This window comes from Prorops nasuta, unplaced genomic scaffold (genome assembly GCF_024137725.1).
Source record: "Prorops nasuta isolate Cenicafe-Biocafe unplaced genomic scaffold, Cenicafe_Pnas_1.2 PNAS00007, whole genome shotgun sequence".
NCBI classification, from domain to species: domain Eukaryota; kingdom Metazoa; phylum Arthropoda; class Insecta; order Hymenoptera; family Bethylidae; genus Prorops; species Prorops nasuta.
Genome location: NW_027116804.1, coordinates 6,797,825 through 6,822,383, shown reverse-complemented (window position 1 = coordinate 6,822,383; position 24,559 = coordinate 6,797,825). Strand labels below are relative to the sequence as shown.

Sequence of the window (24,559 nt, the reverse complement as noted above, 5' to 3'; positions counted from 1 at the left end):
TAAATAATATTAATGCGAATTTTTAAATAATTTTATTTTTTTCACGTTTTTGTGGAAAATACGGCTTTATTTATGACAAAGTGCGAGTCCTAACGATTCCAACAAGCCCAAAAACATTGAAATCGGTTGAAAAATAGCGCTGGACAATTTTCCCTCGTTTTTCTTTCCGTAATATTGGCTACAGAGGGCTTGAGGGATCCCATTAACCCAGACCCGATCAGATCCACTCGCGGAAGCAGCGTTGCCAAGTCCTCCATTTTGAATTACACTACGCTGCATAGTAAGTGGCGAGAACAAAATATACTACTCTACGTGGTATAGCAAGTGTCTAGACTACAAACTGTAGTTTCAACTGGAAGTATACCTAAGATGCGTTGGAGAATGAATGACTAAATATGATTGGTCAATTTGGAAGGACGTTGACCAATCATGAAAAGTCACTTGCAAATTAAAAGATTTCGATTACCGCACCTGCAAAACTGATGATTTGTGCCGAAAATCGTATGCCAATTAACTGAGTACACATAAAATCATATTATTAATTACTTAGGATGAAGAGTAATGTCTTTTATGGAAGTTTCAATCGAGAAAAATTTATCTTTGTTAAGACTTTGATAAGCTGAAATTCCATTTTAACAGGATCGGTCTTTGGCGTCTTGGCTAGCTTCGTTGGCTGTATTAGCTGCTATTTTCGTCATTAATATGATGATGCATATAACAGAAACTCAATAAAATAATAATATGATGTATAGTTTTTCAAAGTTTAGGAAGTAACATAAGCTATCATTTAAAAATTATTCAACCGATCTTGAATAAATTTTCAACAGTGCTTCATAATATTAATAATTTTTGTATGAAATCTAGCTATTTGTTTTTATATATTTATAAATAAAATATTATTTTTATGCAATGAAACTGAGATGAAGAAAAACATTGTAAGAATAAACATTATTTATTTAAAAGCATATAACTTTTTTACAAATTTAAAGAATTTTCAAATATCGAAGATTCAAATAAAAACTATAGATTAAGTTACAAATTTATATATTCTTTTTAAATTTAAGATAATAATTGAAATATCAGTAAATTACGCAATTTTGAGAAACGGGCGTTACATCAGCATAAAGTATTCTGAATCTTCATCGGAAACACCTTCATTTTCATTATCTGTATTTGATGTATTAAAATTGTACATGCTTTGATTGCAATGATCTATCATATCTGCGGATGGTTCAAATAATTTACAAGTACCACTATTCTTAACACATTCCCACGCAGTCAAATTATTTTTTAATGTAGTTGTCTTCATTTTGTTCCTGTTTTTCGTTTTCGTTAAATTAACTTTACTAAAAAGTCGTTCGCACTCAGCGTTTGAATGAGGTAAGCAAAGCAAGTTTAAAACAAATTGAGATAAATTCGTGTACTTTTGTAGGTCCATAATATCATCATAATTTAATAATTTAACCCAAAAAACATCTATTAACTTTTCATTTGTAGTGTCGAGTGGTAGCTGTGCGAAAGGTAGTAGACGCCATTCATCATCTACTGATTGCCTGGTGAAACAGGAAGAATCTAAATTACGAGGAAACATTTCAAAAATAGAAGTTAATGTTGGTACCGTTACATGAAATTGGGGATCAATAGATTTGTGAGGAATAAAACATTCCAAATCTCTCAAACGTAAATCATTAAAATCAAAACGTTTTTATAACTCTTTGCTTGCTTCTTTCAAAAAATTAAACGTATTCAGACGAAAATTCTGTACATGTTCCGCTTGTTGTATTATCTCGGGTTTCTGCAATTCGGTATATACCTTTAAACCTAAATAAATTTCATTTATTGGTAGAAAATGAAGCTCGTTATCAGGATCTATGTCCTTCACATTCGTGCTGAGAACATAGCTATTGTCCATATAACAAATTAGAATATCTTTAAATAATGCTGCTGCTTGATTGTAAAGTAATGGAATAATAACTTTTTCAGACTGAAATAGTCAATTAAATTTTGTAAATTTTGGTAATACCCATTTTAAGAACAAATAATAACATTTCACGAATGGATGAGTTATGGATGAGTAAATTATCTCTGCTGCTGGTAAATGCTGTTCTTCCCACAACTGTGTGAAATACATTTGAAGAGGCTCCCATTGCTCTAAAATTCGATCTACAACTGCTTTTAATGAAAGCCATCGCGTTTGAGTACTATATAACATTTTATGCACTTCAGCATCCAACAAAATGTGAAATTCCTTAAATTGGTGTTGCCGCTTACTACTAAGTTTAAAAAAATTATAAATATTGCGCCCTAAATCTTCACATTCACGTGGTAATGTTTTACAAGCATAATTCGCACATAAATGTGCAGTATGACATATGCACTTCAAAATAGTAATATTAGGACAATCATTTCTAAATCTAGACGCTACTGAATTATGTGAACCCATCAAACTATTGCATCCGTCTCAACCAAATCCGGTTATATTTTCTAAAGGAATGTTGCAAACAGTGAATGAATTAATAATATTGTTATATAAATTTTCTGCTGTTTCATTGCTATCTTCATCTCTATAAATTTCAATTAAATCCCATAAGGCGCAACGAATACTTTGTATTTCTGCATCGAAAAATCTAACAATAATGCAAATTACTTTAACATTGGAGACGTCTGTACTTTCGTCTGTCATTATACTGAATTTGCGTTTTTGTAAAGTAATACATAATTTATTATTATACGAAGATGCTATTACACCTGTCATCGCGGTTAATTTTGTTCTTCCCAAACGTAACATTTTGCAAACATCTACATCCTGAAAACAATGTTTTAATATAGGTATTAGATGATCTACTATACGATACGCTATGTTATGTTCTGCAAAGAATCCTATCAAAATTAATTCAATTCTTGTTACTTTTGTTTGAATTTCTAAAGCAGTTTCCACGGTGTCCAAACTGTTTGTGCTACTTGTACGCCTCATCAAATCCAAATGTTTCTTACTTCGAGCGTGTTTTCGTAATGTATGATAGTGCGCCGAAATGGAAGATTCGCACATAGAGCATAATGCTTTCTTGTTGGAAGCGTGAGGCTGAAGCCAATCTTTCAAAGCAGGATCCGTTTCCCAAATCTTTCAATACGTTTGACCCCTGCTTTCAGACAGGGCATTTACTGAAAATTCTTGCTCAGCTTCCATTATCAAAATCCTTTAAAGAAATATCAACGAAATTGTTACAAATTTAAAAATTAAAGAATGTTAGTAGAAGCGACGAAAAGTGATTTTATGTAACAAACTTACCCCTATTTTTCTGATATATGCTTCAAATGTATTTCACAGATGTTATTGATAATCCACTAATCGAACACTTATTTAATTCGAACAAAGGACGGTTTTACGATACTTTGCTTTACCGCTACAGCTCGTTTTAATCTGGGGAATAAACCATAAACCGTATTTCTTTGGATTACAAAGAGATTTTTATTATTGATGATTTGTATATTCGAGATACCGTCTGTGTCACTAAGCGTAATTGGATTGAAGATGGTAGTTGAATGATGTAGTTTAATTTAAAGCTTATATTTTGCTTTATTTATCACTTTTACTATTTTTAAAAATGTTTTCACACAATTACACTAAACATCACCAAAGAAATCAGTAAATGAAGAAATTAATTTAAAATAATTATCGATTTTCGCTGATACGCTTAGAGCAAAAACTTAAAAAACAAGATCAAAGACGAAACAGACAAAAAGACATTGCCTAAGGGCTAACGAGGGCTTTTAATGAATTATCCCTCCTTGAGAAGAAAATGAAGGGGTCCATCGTCCACCCTGTGGACCAATCAGATCTTCAGTTTAGCGAATGTTGTTCCTTTGCTGAGGAAATTTTTGGTACACCGAGTAGGGAAGGCTAAGGATATTTTTTCTGGACGGGAAGTACTTCTTTTACGTCACAGGAAGATTTTTCCCAAAAACAAAGTTGGCGATAGCAGGATGTTTGCATCGCAGGATGGGTTTTCGTAGATGGTCATAAAAAAAGAGAAACTCCCGGGTGGCTTATTTGCACCGCAGATGGATTTCCCCGTATGTAAAAAAAGATGTCTGAAAAGGGTAAATTGTATAGACAGTTCTTGGTTTATTGCTCTATAAGCGATAATGCAGGTAGAGAAAGTATAGGGATGCTCTCTTTGCATCCAGGATAGGAATGTTTACTCCAATGTATATTCTATTTAAAATCTATGTTTTAATATAGTTATATCAATAAGTTAAGTTCAATGTCTACCTGATATTCAAATATCATTGCTTTATTTTTTATTTCGTCTAGCTCATATATGGTGAAACTGGAGAGTGAGGCAGCATGTAACATTCCACACTTTTCGTTATTCCTGTATATATAGATAATTTATTTAAAGAAGTATGACTATTATTAAGGTGGAAGAGTAATTTACAAATTGTTTGTTAACAATTTTTTATTGTAAAAAGATTCTTTAACATGTGAAGAATATATTCCGAAAGTTTCAAGTGAAAAAAAATAATTTAAGAATCTTTACAAATCTATCGAAGCTATACTCTCAAAACGCGTATATGAGATGAAATAAGAAAACGAGTTCGCAGTTTTGTCTTATGCCTTGTTTGGCCTAATAAGCTTTATACATAATTTGCTATTTGAATATTATTCAATACATATATGTACATGTACGCAAACAGATTAAACTTTGATAAGGATGAAATTCATAAAAGTGTTAGTAAACAGAACTTTTAAGTCCAAAAACTTTAAACGCGTTTTTCTCAAAACGTTTAATTTTTCGCGTCGTGAAATGCAAATAAAAAATTATTTGTCTAATTTACTGGAAATTTTGCAAATACATTTTTTAACTTATTGGCCTCAGCAATAAGCAAAGTATACCTCAAACTTCATTAAAAAAACCATTATAAATAAATTTTTTCTCCTTTTGTTTATAAAAAAAAACGACATTTCTGTTCAAAACAACCTTAAATTTTAATGTTTAGACTTTTTTTTGTTAAATTTCACTATATTGTTATGGGTTTACACTGCGATAAGCAAATTCAATCACATTGGTACAACTAAATTTATTCTGTCCTCGTAGAGTTATTTTACAATGTTGAATAGTATAAAATAAATTGATAGGAAACAGGTAGTGACCTCTCCCTTGACCTTTTTATCTAGGTCCTTCTCGAGGTCCTTGAGCTGGGCGCTGAGGGTATTATATGTTCGTTGAGTTTACTTAGTATAGTGTGGAATCGAGGTATCTTGTTGGTGTCCGCTGCATTTATGCTGTTATTGGGATCAATTGTATTAAGAGAAAATTTATGGCTTGGAATATAATTCCTTCACTTGCTTATTTTATAGGTTTGTACGGTTTCCAACATAAAATCAGTAGCTGTTAACAAACAATTATTATGTAAATAAATCGTTCCGGAGCCCACTAATTCTATGCTGAACTTAGGTTTGTTTTTACAAATTACTTCTAGAATTTCTTTATGCGGAGTTGTAAATATCCATAACGATGGATTATTCATTGGCATCAGCATTGGGTGAATCAGCAACTTTTAACTTTAATATTAATTAACATGCACTTTACGGCGAATCAATAAATATTTTACTCTTCTTGTAATAAAAATTCTTTAAAAAACAACGTTTTACAGGAGTATCACCCCTTAATAATAATTTACAGGAAAAAGAACTCAGTTGACATTTACATAAATTTATAATCTCCACAACGATCATTTTCACATAAATAAAGACATTTAATTTCAATAAAATTCATATAAACAAGAAAAACAACTATTTATTATACAAGAGTAATAAATTTTCATACTTTTTAAAATTCTTAAAAATTATAAAAAGGATAAACTTTTTACAGCATTATTATAAGGGATCATTCATCCTCGGGATAAAATAAAAGAATAAAATTATTTATTTCATAATGACCAACACGATATTTAAAAATTTATTTAATTTTCAATTTACTAGGTAATTATATATGCATATAAATGCATTATCAGAACAATTTTCACTTCAATATTCTTTACAATGTTCAATAATAACAAACAATTCTAGATAAACTATCAAAATACACGAGGAAGATAGAAGTATTACGAAGTATTGTTCGTAAGACTATTACTACATTATAGAAAACTAATATACTAACAGAAATTATAGTGTCGTACTACACATCTTATAGCGTAGTATCCGAAATACTGCACATCCTATAGCGTAGTATCTCAAATGCTACATATCTTATAGCGTAGTATCCCAAAGGCTACACATCTTATAGCGTAGTGTCCTTTCGGACAATACGCTATAGGATATGGACACTACGTAGTGTAATTACACTACACTTGGCAACGCTGCGCGGAAGCCTCCTCACCAAAACCGGGGTAATCTAGTGTTTTTTTTTTTCGAAAGTTGTATTACTGCGACTGTAGTAAACCCTAACCCGCATCAGATCTGTAACCGCGATCCTACCTCGTGAGTTTGTTTTCCTTGGGTTCTGGGGAAACTTCTTCGGAAGAAAGTCCCTAGGATTTTACAGGAACAAATTCCCTAGATATTCGATTATTCTACGTCGTGTTCTAGCGGTTCCTTCTCTTTTGTATATATTTTGTAAATTTTTGTACATTAATATTTATTTAAATAAATATTCCTTCTCCATATAAATTGTGTTTTGAAAGTTTTATTTTTGAGAAAAAACCTTCCCATCTAACCACAGGATTGGAGCCTACTCGGTCACTGTTTCGAACAGTGTATTTAACGGACAATTCATTTCCAAGGACAATAGTGATGAAAAAAACATTAGTACGACTAACGCAATATTGTATAAAACTGATAATTTTAGTGATTGGTATGGGAAAAATATTTTAGACGTTATTATGAAAAAATTAATTGAATTTCAAGAGAGTGATAGTGGATGGGCTTTACAAAAAATCCATTATTTAGTAGTTAACATTAATCGTTTTAACCCGTTGCACGCGGGTTGTAGAAATAATCTGCCATCTGCTATCACAAGTAGGAAAGCTCTGATATATTTAGAAACTAGTGATAATGCATGTTTCGCGTGGTCCGTGGCGGTGGCACTCTATCCGGCAAAACTTACGGCTAATCTAAAGCGCACGTCCTCTTATCCACATTTTCGGAATGTTTTAGACGTCGGTAGCATAACCTTTCCGATTACGCTAAAACAGATCCCGAAATTCGAGACGGATAATGACGTGTCGGTCAACATCTTTACCTTGGAAAATGAAGAGCAAAATATCGATGCAAAATCAGAATTGTACTTCTTCAGGTAACGAAGAAGAAGAGATTGAGGCATGCTAATCTACTTCTCGTCAACGATGAACAGGGAGCTGCAAATTTTATGTGCATAAGAAATCTCTCGAGACTGGTGCGAAGCCAATTCACCAAGAACAAAATTGCACATTATATATGTGATCGGTATGTAATAATAATAATACTGAAAAAATACAAATATAACTGCATATGTTTTATATTACACTTTATTTTTTTAGATGTCTCCACTACTTCCGCACATTGGAGAGGCTCGAGTTGCATGAGCAGAATTGCGCTCAGCTCAACGATAATCTCCGCTTGATGTCGCCGAGCAAAGCCGAGGATCGCTGGGTTTCCTTCAAGAACATCAAAAATGGAGAACGAGTGCCATTCGTCGTATACAGGGATCTCGAGTGCATATTATCAAAAGTTGAACAATCGAACAGTAGTAATATTTATTAGAAACATGAACCTATTAGAGTAGGCTATTATTTAAAAAGTGCTTGCGATACGTCACCCACGAGATACAATACTCATCGGGGTACCGACTGCATCGAATAGTTCGTACGCGAGCTCGAGGTCATTGCGCGCATCGCGAGCGAGAAACTGGGGACTATCGTGCCCATGCGTAATCAAGAGACACGGTAGTGTCTCGACGCAAGTACATATAAAAGTAGATAATGACATGTCTATACCGCCGAGCACTACCGTTATCTTATACAGTAGGTATGGCCGCCTCAATTTTCAAACCGATTTATTTCCGTGAATGATCCACTGTCATGATTTAAGTAAAGCTTTCCTTAAACTAGTTTGGAACAAGCTTTCATTTAAAACCATGAACATTGAAAACGGTTCATGCAATCCAGAGATCTCATACTGAGTTAGCTATATATATATCGAAAATTGAGATTCTTCTCCTTCATAATCTTCTTCTTCTTCTTCTCCAGCCAGAGTGTATGTCTCGGGCTGAAGTTGGCTGCTTAACGTAGGTTTAGTGACGTCAGTAGACATAAACGTAAATATAGTTGCACACAATCGTAAACAGCGTGTCTGCGTGTGTATTTCAGCGATATATATTTACTTTGTTTATTACGGTAAATCAGGTTAAGCTGCAAGTTTGACAGTATTAACCTTAAAATAATTTGAACCAAATTACGTTATAAATAAATTAAAAAACAATATTAGAGTGTTCCTATTTGAAGCCGATGAGGTTATACTCATTAAACGAATTTTTTACATAATGGAATCAACAAATTAGATAAGCATAACAATGAATTTTATAATATTAAATGTAATATATTTTGTGGTACTTTGTGGAATTTTATTTCAGATTAAATTATTGTGATGTGCTTATTGTATCATTGCTGAGGATACAGCTGACGGGATGAAGTAAGATTAATTTTCAATACTGTGCCAAGGAGAAGTATACTTTCAATATTTATGTGCATCGGTGATTGCCAAGATTGCAAGTAATTGTTAAGGTATTTGAAAATCATATGCTAAACTTCCAGGTACTGAAATCCTTAACAAAATACATGTTTAGCTATTTCTTTTCTTTAAACTGATGAGGATATCAACTGTTTAATAGGTTTCAGATTAAATTAAGGTAAAAAAAATGCTTATTTGGATGATGTAAAATTTCAAAAAAATATTATTTACATAGAATACAAGTTGACCAGTGCTTGGATTTGAGCTAATTGTATGATAGTACATTTTACAAAAGAAACAAAGATATAATATATATGTCAAGAACAAATATTAAATGCTTTGTAACAATTAATTAGATTAAATAAAAATATTACTTCATTTGAACAATATTAAGAAATATATCAGTTTACAAACTGATCAATTTGTCGTGTAAGATTGTAAATTTTTAAATTGCAGGCATACAGTGGATGAAAATAAGAAATTGGCAGCAGAATATCTATGAACCAGAGGCTTCAATCATCTTATCTGTGGTATTTCCTGATACAGAATGTCCAGAGGAAGATAAAAATGATCTTAGTTTGGCAGAGGATATATCAGAACTCTTTGGTGATGTTGAGACCTAGAGTATATAATAATATGAAAAAAGGAGTAAATTTAAAGTAAAATTTTGAGAAAAGAAGGACTTGCAACTCAGTTTGGACTAAAATTCTTTAGAATATGAGGCTAATAGTTTACAAATATTATGACCAGAACATCTGGAAGCTTATAATTATGAAAATACTACCAATTTATCATTTTTCATATTATAGGCATACGGTAGATAAAAGTAGGAAATTGACAGCAGAATTTCTCAGAAACTGAGGGTTCAATGATATTCTCTGTGGTATTTCTTAATACAGAATGTCCTGAGAAAGATAAAAATAATCTTGGTTTGGCAGAGGATACGCCAGAACTCAATGGTGATGTTGAAACCTAGAGTTCATAAAAATATGAAAAAAGTAGTAAATTTAAAGTCAAATCTTGAGAAAAGAAGGGCTTGCAACTCAGTTTGGACTGAAATTCTTTAAAATATGAGGCTAATAGTTTACAAATATTATGACCAAAACATCTAGAAGCTTATAATTATGAAAATACTACCAATTATTCATTTTTCATATTACAGGCATACTGTAGACAAAAGTAGGAAATTGACAGCAGAATTTCTAAGAAACTGAGGCTTCAATGATATTCTCTGTGGTATTTCCTGATACAGAATGTCCAGAAGAAGATAAAAATGATCTTGGTTTGGCAGGGGATATGTCAGAACTCAATGGTTATGTTGAGACCTAAAGTTCATAAAAATATGAAAAAAGTAGTAAATTTAAAGTCAAATCTTGAGGAAAGAAGGGCTTGCAACTCAGTTTGGATTGAAATTTTTTAAAATATGAGGCTAATAGTTTACAAATATTATGACCAAAACATCTAGAAGCTTATAATTATGAAAATACTACCAATTATTCATTTTTCATATTACAGGCATACTGTAGACAAAAGTAGGAAATTGACAGCAGAATTTCTAAGAAACTGAAGCTTCAATGATATTCTGTGGTATTTTCTGATACAGAATGTTCAGGGGAAGATAAAAATGATTTTGGTTTGGCAGAGAATATGCCAGAAATCAATGGTGATGTTGAGACCTGCAATTCATAAAAATATGAAAAGTAGTAAATTTAAAATTAATCTTGAGAAAAGAAGGGCTTGCATATCAGTTTGGAATGAAATTCTTCAGAATATAAGGCTAATAGTTAACAAATATTATGACAAAACATCTAGAAGCTAATAATCATAAAAATACTATCAACTTTAGATTTTTCATATTACAAGCATACGGTAGATAAAAGTGGGAAATTGACAGCAGAATTTCTAAGAAACTGAGGCTTCAATGATATTCTCTTTGGTATTTCCTGATACAGAATGTTCAGAGGAAGATAAAAATGATTTTGGTTTGGCACAAGGTATGCCAGAAGTCTATGGTCATGTTGGGACCTTCAATTCATAGAAATATCAAAAAAGTTATGTTTAAAGTCAAATCCCCAAAAATGTAAGGACTGTTAGTGAAGTTGGGCTGAATTTTATTGGATTATAAGGCTAATAATTAATAAATATTATGTTAAAAGTCTATAGGAGAATATAATTTTTAAAAACCATTTATTTAATATTTCTTATAGTATAGGAATACGTTGAATAAATTTTGGAAACCAAAAGCAGCATATTTAACAAACAGAGGCATTTGTTTTATTGACATATTTTCTATTGTATATTAATCGAAGAGTGTTAATAATTGTGCTAATTTAATAATTTAAGAACTACGATCCAGATATGTTGTTTAGTAATACCTGAAAAAGGTGTAAAAAAGGATAATTTGGAAGTGAATAAGGGGTTTAAATAATATACAATATATTAATTATAAAAATGGGTTATTTATTGAAGGGAAAAGGGGGGTACTACTGGCCTCGACCATGACCACGACCTCTACCTCGGATCCCCTTTTCCCTTGTCCATAGGCCTCGCTGGCCATAGAGCACAACATTTTTGCCGCATTTGTAAAATTAATGTTGTGCTGTTTGTATCTGCCAGGCCTTGCCCTCCTGGAGCGGTGGTGTTGTCTCCTACCTGCAAAAAAAATTTTTTATATAAAATTGTAATTAAATAAAACTATTGAATAACTTACCATATCCTCGCCCCACCCTCTCTGCTGGTTGTGCCGGTGGCAATGGGGGTGCCGGTGGCCCTGGGGGTGCCGGTGGTGGCACAGCTGGCATTGGTGCTGTTAAAACAATATAAAATATAAATTATTATTGAACATTTTTTTTATTTTTAAACTTACCATTATTTGGTGTCAGCACCATTCTTTGGGTTAGGGGGATGAGCCGACCTTGCCCCCCCCCCCCTCCCGAAACTGCGTGGATGGCCCAAGTGCTGGTTCTGAAAAAAATTATTAAATTATTAATTCTAACTTACCACTGTGGCCACGTGCATACATTTTCAACTCTACTTATTTAATTTGTATAAATTAGCTACATACCGTCTAGGTCCACTTCCTCCAGCATTCTCTGTAATTACAAAAAGCAAAAATTAGTAATCAAGAGACACGGTAGTGACTCAACGGCAAGTACATATAAAAGTAGATAATGACATGTCTATACCGCCGAGCACTACCGTTCACTTATACAGTAGGTTTGGCCGCCTCATTTTTCCAACCGATTTATTTCCGTGAATGATCCACTGTCATGATTTAAGTAAAGCTTTCCTTAAACTAGTTTGGAAGAAGCTTTCATTTAAGACCATGAACATTAAAAACGGTTAATGCAATCCAGAGATCTCATACTGAGTTAGCTATATATTGTAACGTGGTGGAAACACGTTACAGAAATGTACATATTTTTGAGTTCTCCTCTCTCCCCCTTAGTGCCTCCCGCGCCCCCCAGTATGCCTGCTGATGTGTGAGTGTAGTATGATGAACCTTCCGTGGAGCTACCATGTAGTTTTCCGCAGAAGGAATATTGTAATTGTCGCCCACGGAAGGAGAGTGTATGTTTTTAGGAAATGGTATGATCGGGGATTGGGCGAATGTTTGTAGGATTAGTTGTAAATAGGCTTATTCGAGTTAAGAATATTTTATTTTACTTAAATTTAGTATTAAGAAGTCTCCTCTGCTCCAACATGAGCTAGAAAACTGTTGTTGTTGCTATCCTTTACTCTCCCATGCCCCAATGCTTATAATGCCCTCTCACTCTAACCTTCCTGCCGAGCGCGACTGTTTACGCGAGGCTCTTACCGTCCCCCTACCGCATATCCCCGCTGAACGCCCCACCAGTTCCTTCCCGTTACCGCGTCGCGCCGCTAGCGCGCCGAGCTGCGATCTCCCCTGACCGCGCCACTACCGACCCATCATTGCCGACCCCGCACCGCATCGCCCCGCCCGAGCAGCCACCAAGCCCTGTAGCAGACGACGCCGCTGGAAGAGAGATTAAGAAACCCAGGGAACAGTACGAATGCGGATTATAGTCAATATTACATATGATAATTGGCTCGATGATCGAGAGCATGCGCTGTTGCCCTGGTAATTGCTAATGTCCTAGGAATGAGGAAAAGGACCCGGACCCTTGGAAAAACGAGGAATGAAGGACCGGGCTACTTCTGTAGGCAGTGAGGACTGTCAGATCTTTTCCTGCTATCGTACGAGTCGGTTGGACACCGATTGTGCTTCGTGATTAGCAGACCGCACGTCGAGGACTGTGAAGTTGATTGGGTCGTCGCGGGATTATTGGGGAGTACCGACTTCTCATTCCTGGCCCTCATCCTTACATTGGGTTCGTGCGGAGTTTTAGAAGAGTGGCGACGCGGGAGGAAGCCGAGAGACGTCGCCGGAACGGTTGAGTCCTTTTTCCCTGCTTTTCTCCCTGCCGTCCACCTTCCCAGTTAGTGCCCTCCCTGAATTTGACCCTGCCCACCTCCCTTAAGTCCTCCCTTCCCCCTTTAGTGATAAGACAATTGGTGTAACGTATAATAAGTGTGCCAGAGCATCGCGGGAGGCCCCTGCTTTGAGTTAATATTAGTGGTGAATAAAGTTAGTGTTCCTGGACTAATTGTTTAGATTATTTTTAACCTGGATCGATTCCACCGGTTACAATATATATCAAAAATTGAGATTCTTCTCCTTCATAATCTTCTTCTTCTTCTTCTCCAGCCAGAGTGTATGTCTCGGGCTGAAGTTGGCTGCTTAACATAGGTTTAGTGACGTCAGTAGACGTAAACGTAAATATAGTTGCACACAATCGTAAACAGTGTGTCTGTGTGTATCTCCTAGATATATGTTTTCCTTCGTTTCTTACGGTAAATCAGGTTAAGCTGCAAGATTGACAGTATTAACCTTAAAACAATTTGAACCTAATTATGAAATAAATAAATGAAAAAACATGATTAGGCTGTTCTTATTTAAATTTGATGAGGTTATACTCATTAAAAGGATTTTTAATTACATAAAGGAATCAACAGATTATATAAGTATAAAAATGAATTTTATGATATAAAATGTAATATATTTTCTGGTACTTTGTGTGATTTTATTGCAGATTAAATAGTGATGTGTTTATTATCTGACTGCTAAGGGTTGAGCTGTGTGGAGTGAAAGATTAAAATATAATATACACCGTGTCTCTTGATTGCTGAGGATGAAACTACGTGGATTGAGTTGCTGAGGATAGAGCTGACTGGATGAAGTAAGATTAATATTTATATATTTTTAACACTGTGCCAAGGAGAAGTATACTTTCAACATTTATATGCATCGGTGATTATCAAGAGCATATTAATTGCAAGAAATTGTTAAAGTATTTGAAAACCATATGCTAAACTTCCAGGTATGAAATCATTAACAAAATACATTTTTAGCTGTTTCTTCTCTTTCAACTGATGTGGGTTTCAACTGTCCGATAGGTTATATCTTTGTCAAGAATTAGCAGCATAAATGTTACAGTAATTGGTGCTAAAAAGAAATGTGGTATGCAAAACGACAATGTCAGCTTTAATTATATGCTTGATTGTAGTTTATTTAAAGCTTTGCGAATTGCTTGTCCAGTCATGCCCCTGTATCACCCCAAGCAGCTGATGGAGTTATTGAAGTTTCGCAAAGTCAGAGGTTGGTAAAAAGTCAAATGTTGATTAACAAATGGAATGATTCATCTTTCTTTAAAATATTATTTTCTTTGAAGAATTGAGATTTTTAAATGATGAATTTGATTTTAGGTTTACTCAGATATTATCATTTAGTATTTTACAGTCACTGTGCAAGTGTATTATAGCAAATAGTAATACCTGTGCTTTGACTTAAATACATTTGGTACAATTGAATTAAAAATCCAAGGAGGAAGGTTCGCACACATACTGACTATTGGAGTTGAATCAACAAAATTGGGCTTTTCACTCCTGCATTCTGGTACTAGAAACAGGCAAAGATGCAAGCATTGAAAGATTGGCAAAGTAAGAATAAGCCAATATTCAGAAAAACGTCATCCATTGCTCAGCCATAATTTAAGGATGAGACTCATTGGATGAAATTCTGTAAAATTGAGTTAATAACTGTTGATTGTTTTCCTCTGTTACCTATGCTAGTATTCTAGGCCAAAGGCAGTATACTGGTCATTGGTATGGATGAAAAAATGCACGTTTATTCTCAATTGAAACTCAGTCCAAAAATTAATGGTTTCCACTCCATGTTGCAGCACCAGAAATCCGACCAGTTTCAACAGTGTATAGAAATTAGCGAAACGAACATTTGAGGACTCTGGCACAGGAAATGTTATAAGGACGACTCGCCAATGTATCTCCTATATCACCTTTGTCAAGAATTAGCAGCATAAATGTGATAGTAATTGGTGCTAAAAAGAAACGTGGTATGCAAAACGACATTGTCAGCTTTGAATATATGCTTGATTGTAGAGTTATTCAAAGCTTTGCGAATTGCTTGTCCAGTCTTGTCCCAATATCAACTCAAGTAGTTGATGAAACTAGTGAAGTCTAGCAAGGTCAGATGGTGGTAAAAGTCAAATGTTGATAAACAGAAAATTAAATTAATTAAAACATACATTTTACTTAATTATTTTTGTATGTTGAAAGTATGTTTATTGATTATGAAAAATTTAATCAAACTTTTATTATAGTGAAACTGAAAACATTAAACAAGTAGCCGGGGCATTAATTATGAAGATCATTTATGCAGAATGCATTACAAATATCAATAAATTCATGGTGTTGACTGTGATAATTTTTCAATATTAATATATATTATTTTATTAGTTAAGCGCTGCTGTTTCAAAAAATGAGAAGTGTGGAAATTTTCTTTAAATTCTGTAGAAAAATTAAAAGAATTATTTAATTTTTTAAATATTATACTCTTACAAAACGTTATGAAATCCCACAAAAAACAGACTTCGCCTGTAAAAAAAGGCGGCAAGTACATAAACCATTTAGCATAAAGAATATAGTAAAATTATCCAATTAAAAAAAGAAGTGAAGTCCAAATATTAATCAAGTGTATTTTTTCACCTTAGCAAAAGTTAAAATTTTGAAGAAAAAAAGGAACAACAGAGTTACTTGCCGGGCCCGTAATGTCCATGCACAGTGAGAAATAGAATCGTCTGTGGTTCGGCTAACTTCACTCTGTATTTTAACATGAAATTTGCTGTACTACGCTATAGCTGAATTTCACACACGATTCAATTTCCCACTGTGCATGGACATTACGGGCCCGGCAAGTAACTTGGTTGTTCCTTTTTTTTTTCAAAAATTTAACTTTTGCTAAGGTGAAAAAATACACTTGCCTAATATTTGGATTTCACTACTTTTTTTAATTGGATAATTTTACTATATTCTTTATGCTAAATGGTTTATGTACTTGCCGCCTTTTTTTACAGGCGAAGTCTGTTTTTTGTGGGACTTAGTATTACCGAACGATCGCGTCATTATAATGACTCCAATTGTCATATATGCAAAAAGCTGTTTCTTCCAAATCAACTTCGAATTCCCGATAACGATCATTTACCCGGTAAATACAGAGGACCGACTCACAATAATTATAATTTAAATTTTAAAGATTCGCACGTCATTCCAGTGATTTTCCACAATTTATCTCCGGCTATGATTCGCATTTTATTTTCGAGACGCTCGCTAATTTGTATGAGGGATCGGTATATCTGCTGCCTGTAAATATGAAAAAATACATTTCATTTACCAAATATTTGCGAAATTATAATATACGGCTGAGATTTATCGATTCGTTCAAATTTATGGCCTCCAGTTTGGACAAATTGAGCTCATACTTGGCGGAATCTCAGCTGTCAAATTTGAGGTCACAATTTTCAGACTTGAGCGTTGAGCAGTTTAAGTTGCTTACGAGGAAAGGGATTTTTCTTTACGACTATATAGATATTCCGGGTCGATTGGAAGAGACGGCTTTACCACCGCGCCAGTCGTTTCGCAACAGACTGCCTGACAATGATATCAGCGAGGAAGCATACAATCATGCCGTAGAGGTGTGAACCAAATTCCATATGCGCAAACTTGGGGAGTACAGTGACCTGCACTTGAAGACCGATGTCCTATTGTTGACTGATGTTTTCGAAAGTTTTCACGATAGTTGTATGCTAAATTATAACTTGGATCCAGCCCATTATTATACGTTTCCAGGCTTCACCTGGGACGCGATGTTGACGCATACGGGAATCAGGTTGGAACTTTTCACGGACGTGGATATGTTGCTGTTCGTAGAGCGCGGTATACGCGGTGGTTTGAGTCAGTGCTCCCATCGCTATGAGAGGGCCAACAATCGGTACTACATGCGGGACTACGATCCGGCAGAATCGTCGAAATATCTCATGTATTACGAGGTAAACAATCTGTATGGGTGGGCAATGTGTCAGCCGCTGCCCACCCATGGATTCCGATAAATCGAGGACGCTGCCAATCTCGATGTCTCCGCTATACCCTCGGATCACCACGAGGGTTATATTTTGGAGGTTGATTTGGAGTATTCGCGCGAGTTTCACGACAAACATGCAGACCTACCGTTCTGCATGGTGCGCGAGAAACCGCCAGGCGCGAGCCAGGAGAAGCTGCTGGATACTTTAACGATTAGACGCGTTACGTAATACATTATCGCGCTCTGCAACAATGTATGCGTAAAGGATTTGTGTTGAAATTCATACACCGGGGTTTAAAGTTTCAGCAGTCCATCTGGCTACTCGATTACATCGAGCTGAACATGCGCTTGCGCACCGCGTCCACTAACGAATTTGAGAAGGATCTCTTCAAGTTGATGAACAACGCGGTTTTCGGCAAAACGATGGAGAACGTGAGGAATTGAGTTGACTCGAAACTCGTAACCAAGTGGGAGAGAAGATACTGGGCGGAAACCCTGATTTTCAAACCGAATTTTCGTAGTCTCAGGATTTTCAATGAGAATTTGGTCACGATTCAATTATCTAAATTGTCCGCGGAATTTGATAAACCCCTTTACGTGGGAATGAGTATTTCAGATATTTCAAAAATTTGCTTATATGAATTTCACTATGATTATATGCTTCCTACATTCGGCAGTAAATATAGAGGAATGTATACCAACACGGACAGTCTGATATACAGTGTAGAGTGCGAAGACGTTCACTCGGACAGGAAATGCGATCTCACGCAATTCGACACCAGCGATTATCCTAACAATAATCAGTATGACTTGCCACGCATCAATAAAAAGATATCTGGTCTGATGAAGGATGAGAACAATGGTCGTATCATGGCCGAGTTCGTAGCACTGAGGGCAAAGAAATGTATACTTTCAAGGTGCAGGACTGCACGAGAATTGTTAAAAAACACAAAGGTGTCAAAGGTTACGTTGTCACTAGAAATATAATATTTGACGACGACAAGGATTGTTTGGATAATTTCACCGTACAGTCTCGCAATCAAAATTTAATTCGATCGAAGCTCCACCAAATTTTCTCGATCAGTCAGAGAAAGGTCGCCCTCAGTCCGTACGACGACAAGCGTTTCGTTACACCCGGCACCGTAGCGACTCTACCCTGGGGACATTATAGTCTAAAAGAATAATTTTTTTTTATTTATTCGCTTTATTGATTTTATTTTAAGAATATGTATATATATTTTTTTAATGATACATCTTAATAAAAGTTCTCATAAAACATTGTTCTTATTTATCCAGGAATTGTGCATCCTGTCGAATCCCAGCCACTTAACAAACACTTTATCGCCCTTTATGCGCAATACTCTCTCCACCAGATACACATCTGGATTGATAGTTTTTGAAAGCTCGTATTCGTAAACTCCACCTAAAAGTTCCGTATCCCTGGAATCCTTGAGGAGATACATAGTGGGATTAGTCCTCTGCACTTTCGCCACCTCGAATATTTCGGTCGTCCAATTTGGCGTGTAGCCTTTGGCGAACATCTGCTTGTATTTACTAATTCGTACGTAATCGCCGACTTAGAACTTGGCACGACCTGCGACCTTGATGTTGCTGTATACTGTCTTGAGTAGCTTATCTGCATGCTCGGGTTTCACATCCACGGGACGCATTCCCGTGGTACGATGCCTTCGTGTATTGTACGCATCCACCAACTCTTGCAATATAGCGCGCCACTTGTAATTGCCGTTCAGCGTAAATCGTTTCCACATTTCCGTCTTCAACGTACGATTGCAGCGCTCGACTATCGACGCTTTCATCACGCTGTAAGTCGAGTAGTGATTTATTCCGCGTTTCTTCATCAACGCCTGAAAGTCACTGTTGTAAAACTCCTTGCCGTTGTCGGTCTGTAAATTATTCGGACATCTGCCGATCTTTAGGATTCCCGTCATTGCCGTCGTCACTTCTCTGCCGCTCTTGGTCTTTAATGCCACCGACCAAGCGTATTTCGAGAGGGTATCGATTACAGTGAGAATGTACTGGTGACCCTCATTGACGTAATTGCGCATATCAACAAGATCGGCCTGCCAGAGATCGTCGAAGCCGCGCACGATGAGTCTTCTGCGTGGAAAATTTATCCTCGCCTGTGCATGGAGCTCCTCCAGCAACTGTATCTTTTCTTTGCTCATTTAAAAAAAAAAATAGACAGACTCTTATCCTTCTCGACGATTCTTATAAATTAACACTGATAGCTCCATCTGTTTCAAGTATCAGATCTTGCTTACTCAATTTCTCACCAATTTTTTTACACATTGTTTGCAAAATTTGGTTCATCTTTTTCTCAAATTGTTCATTATATTTATTCAATGTCATTGTCAAATATTGTTTAAATTCAAGCAGTAAATATACTAAATTTGTTTCGTGAAAGTGTTTCCTACTCTCACCATCCAGTCCAATTCCAAATTTATTTATCGACATTTCAAAATAAATGCACTACTGTCACTTTTTTTTTCAAAAATCAGTCTCTTGTTCCTCGTTATTATTCCTCTTTTTGATGGCTCGTAATGCCGAGAGTATACAGTCTACGATGTATGTAAAACAAATGCAAATTTTACAACAGCAGGAATCAGACATTTATTTTTTTTTTTTTACCACGTGCTACCGAAAGACGTTGATATTACACTGAGGTAAAAATATAACGTGCAACTTTCTTTATACGATAAGATCCTCCTCGCGCAACTCTTCGATTATCGACTGTATCTCGTTGTGATGACTCGTATTACCGGCAGCCACCGATGCGATCAAAAGTCTCAAACGTTCGATCAATTCATTCGGATCGTTGCAATGTACGTAGTTGATTGGTCCCTCGGTGACATGCATAAGACTTTTACTTCTTTTTTTTTTTATGCTGATGTTGATGGTTTACTTGCGCCTGATGTTGACGGTTTAGTTGCATCAGATGTTAATGATTTTCTTGTGCCTGATGTTAATGGAACCGATTAGGCGGTAACATTGGTTTTCCCAATAGCAATTGTTTCATAATTTCTGTATATTTTACACCTTTATTATCCTTGGTTTGTTTTAGACTATCGTTTAACCGTATATGCACCTTACTTTGATCGAGAATACTCTTGTATCGTTCCAAATCGTCGGGTTTTATAATAGCTCGATCGGATTCTCTCATGAAAACTAGTTCATAAGTACCTATTGTATCGGTGTATGGCGTCTTCTCGAGAATAATATCTCCTTCATGACTAATATCAAATTTATATCTACCAAGCGTTAGTTGTCTATCTTTATAAAGAGGTCCAAAAGTAAGATCAATCAAGTTATCCCTATCGGTCAGAAGTACTTTCATATAGTTGGCAGGGAACGGAGGTAATAGTTGCCATTGAAAGGCATGTTCTAACAAGCCTTTTTCGGTAAGATTCAATTTATCTAGCAAACTTTTTGAATCCGGCAGTGTATCACGATCGGGTGACGATTGATCAGTTATAGAAGACTCGTCGTCGGTCGTGAAATCCGATGGATTCGTAATAGTTTCATCACTACTACTAAAATTTTTCGCTCTTTTAGCAACTCGATGCGGTTTCGATGTGAAGTAGGCTCTCGTCCTCCTCAATTTATCGTTGTATTTGGCAAATGAATTATTATTATTTATGTTATCACTATCTTCTGTTTTCGAAACGAGTTTTTTCAATGGATTGACTATCGGCTTGACTGTTTCATTCAAACTGCTCTCCATTATCGCCTTCTCCAATTTCAAGGCACAATGCTTGCCGCAAATGACCTCGCTAGTCTTGGCGATTCTCTTAAGAAGCGATTTTTCATCCATCGCGATGCAGTTTGGGGTATACAACAGTTTTCCCCGACCTGTTTTTTTAAAACAGTTATCAACCGATCTAACTGACACGGTGCTTAACAGATCCGATCAATAACTGACCTGTTCGTCGATAAACTGTGTAACGTTATTCCCGTCGTTGTGAGGGGCCACTCACATTACGGGGTTTCCGTTACCTTCGCCCGTCCTTACTTATCGGTATCAAGGCGCCAGTTGGTCAGTTGGGTGGCCAACAACCCTACTTTATCATTTGAGTCTTTCGACTCCATTCTCTATGCATCTTATACGGCCCTGCGGCCATGCATTTAGACGGTAGCGGTAGCCTGGGTCGCTCAGTATGCTAGGTCGTGGAGGGAGGGGAGGGTTCCTTGCGGAAGTCCGTACCTCGCAGACCTATCTGCTGAGGGGCATACATCTATCCCTCACCACCCACGCTCAGGTGGTGGTGAGGAGTGCGGGAACATGCGGTATCATTGCCAAGCATAGAGTTTGCCAGGAGCGGACCACCACGGATGCAAGGTTCGCGGCCCGTCCAGCCACAGCGCAAGCCTATGTGATTACGGAGGGCACCAGGACACATTCCAACGGGCGAACTACGCCCCTGCACAACCCACTATGCATTGGTCGGTATCCAGTCATGAAGTACAGGCTGGCCTATAGCACACGCCTCACGTACGCGAACGGACCCATGGCTGTCTGAGTGCCGCGTCACGCGCTCACCAGCACGCACGGACACATCAGCCCAGTCCTATGGTAGCGTTCCGACTGCCTGTTATGGCAGTCTACGCACGCCATTTTTGCAGCCTGTTTGAAGCGCGTAACCAGCGTTCAAGCCAGATTCGATGTTCTATCTCCCTTCCTCGTGGGGACTCATAGACACAGTCATTCTTTTTAGAACTCCCCGAGGCCGCTTCTCCTTATCTCAGGTTGCCTGGGTTGTTTGGCATGGCCCTGCCTTACTTCTCAGGATAATCTGGACATCGTTTACTGCAGCGCCGGTCTTTTCAACCGGGCCTCTGCCTGTCAACGGGGTCTATCCTTGACGTTAGCTATAATCCACTCGTGAGCGTATCTCACGAGTCAGTAACATAGGGATTAATAATATCCACTGTTCGGTAGCATTTATATTCTTCATTCGGTATCTCGTATACGTAACGGGGAACTTCGTTACAACTGACACTCAAGTCTGCACTTCGTTCCCTCGATTATCAACTGATCAAATCGACACGGTTTTTAACAGATCCGATCATCAACCGACCTGTACGTTGATAAACTGACACTATTACCACTCAAGTCTGTTCACTCGATCGTGGCGTACTCGTTGAAACCTTTGCGATATCGACCATTCTTCAGAGAGCTATCCTTGTCGATTACTAACAAACCGTAATCGCGACTCCAACAGGTCGAACACAATTTGAGAAATTTCTCATACGACATATCACTGTTGACGTGATCGTTGTAAATATGCTTCAGATAAGTTCCATCTTGCTTAAATATTATTAGCAGATTTACATTATCTCGTATCAGATGCTTTGTGCATTTTCGCATAAGTTTGACAGAGATAGAAGCAATCGATGTTGGAAAGTCTACCCATGCAAAAGTAGTCACTTATATTGTCCTGCTTGTCGTTGGCCACATCGTTGAATATGAAAATAGAATTCAGCCTTGCAACCGCGACGTTCACAACCTCGCAATTGTCGGAAAATTGAAAGTAACCAATTTCCTCCGTGTCTTGCAGAAGCTGCTCCAGATATCGATACTTCGGTTGCTGCAGCGATTTCGAGTAGACGTACAGGTTTTCGAATCTCACATCGTGCGGACTCTCTATGAGGCTCAGCAGCACGTTTGTCTTACCGCAATTCGACGGGCCGCAAACTATGCAGCGTATTGCAGATGGTAACAGCGATCCGTGAGGTTTTTTTATTTGCGTGATAGCATTGTGAGCATGACTATCCAAATTTGACACGTGAATAGTCGGCATATGCTTCACGAAATGTATCCTCGCTATGGACTTTCGGCAATAGCTGTATCGTCCATTTATATTTCGCGAATTACGGAAATAGTCAGTCAGTTTCCATTATGATGGCGTTCATGCTAGTCGTCGATTCCTTGCAGAACTTGACGAATCATCAGCTCGAACTCCTACTGAAGATTTTATTGCTTAAGTAATTTCCAGATAGTATCGCGAGTGTGTGGGAAAGATTACCTCGGCACATTCGCGCGGACTCCGATGTGCAGCAATATCAATATTGCTTGCAACACTACAATCTACCTAATACTACTCACCACGACGGACCACCGAGACGGATAAAAGGCTTACTTTTGTCAGCAAGAAGAGAGAGAGAAAAAAATACAGCGTATATTCTAAATGTCTGGATCGTTCTTCAATAAAATCTTTAAAAAATTGCCATTTGAGCTGCACGTGCCCGGTTACAATTATTGCGGGCCCGGCACTCGACTCCGCGAAAGATTGGAGCGCGGCGATCGTGGTATAAATCCGCTGGACGAGGCCTGCCTCGATCACGACATTGTATATTGGCACAACGAGGATCTACCGGAGCGTCATCAGGCCGATACAGTGCTAGCGAAGAAAGCGCGTGAACGTATTACCGCAAGAGACGCGACCTTGGGTGAACGCGCGGTCGCCACAGCCGTATAGGCATCGATGAATGCTAAGCGTAAACTTGGCTTGGGATTACATAATATTGTCGTGATGAAGAAAGCAGTAGAGGCTAAAAAAAACAACAAGCAAAAAATTGGTATTACTACTACGGGGAAGAGAAGAATTCGAGTACCGAGAAAACGTGGCGGTATAATACCTATACTCCCACTGCTAGGTGCAGTCGGAGCATTGGCAGATGGAGCATAGGGTACAGCGAGGGCTGTAAACCGTGCCAAAGCTGAGAGAGAACAGTTGCAGGAAATGCAACGTCACAATCGCGCGATGGAAGCGTCGGCAAAGCGCAAGAGAGGTCGAGGTCTTTATCCGAAACCGTACAAGCGAATCGTCGGAGAGGGGAATCGTAGAGGTATAAAAAAAAACGGTCGGAGAAGAGGAACGGGAAGAAAATGAATGAGGGGAAATTTCGTCGCAATGTACAAGCTCTGACAGATTCTGGTGCTACTAGTAACATACTATTGGCACGCATCTGTCGATGCATACCATATTTCCGTGGAGTCTCTATGCGCACATCTCTGCCGCTCGACGGGGCGCGGTGCAACAAGTGCATGATCATGAATCTCGAAGATCAATATGGCCCTTGTACCCACTTGAAAGCCTACATTAAGCGTAACGACATCGTCGTATATTATGATTCCTTTGGAAATTTGAAACCGCCGAAAGAATGTGTGCGTTACTTTGGTCTAACGTTACAATCTACTATAATCATGATCAATATCAATCGTATGATAAAAGCAATTGCGGTCAATTGTGCGTGAAATTCCTGCAAGAACAGATACTTTGAAATAAAAAAAAAATGTCTTTTACTGTGACATTATCAGATCGTAAATCAGTATTAAATTCAGATTTCTTACCCCCGTTCTATCTGCAAAA

General features: G+C 37.0%; 2 protein-coding genes across 2 annotated transcripts; one reads left to right on the top strand and one right to left on the bottom strand.

Moving 5' to 3' along the window:
• Positions 1-1,111: 1,111 nt before the first annotated feature.
• Positions 1,112-2,443, bottom strand: LOC136775014 (SCAN domain-containing protein 3-like). The gene is made up of 3 exons (XM_066729490.1): positions 2,054-2,443; positions 1,753-1,984; positions 1,112-1,671 (listed from the first exon to the last, which is right to left on the bottom strand). The coding sequence occupies exons 1-3, from the start codon at positions 2,441-2,443 to the stop codon at positions 1,112-1,114; spliced, it is 1,182 nt and encodes a 393-aa protein (XP_066585587.1).
• A 10,390-nt stretch (positions 2,444-12,833) lies between these two features.
• LOC136775013 (uncharacterized) lies at positions 12,834-18,621 on the top strand. The gene is made up of 8 exons (XM_066729489.1): positions 12,834-12,898; positions 16,165-16,437; positions 16,548-16,782; positions 17,203-17,388; positions 17,469-17,600; positions 17,709-18,131; positions 18,173-18,310; positions 18,562-18,621. The coding sequence occupies exons 1-8, from the start codon at positions 12,834-12,836 to the stop codon at positions 18,619-18,621; spliced, it is 1,512 nt and encodes a 503-aa protein (XP_066585586.1).
• Positions 18,622-24,559: the final 5,938 nt, after the last annotated feature.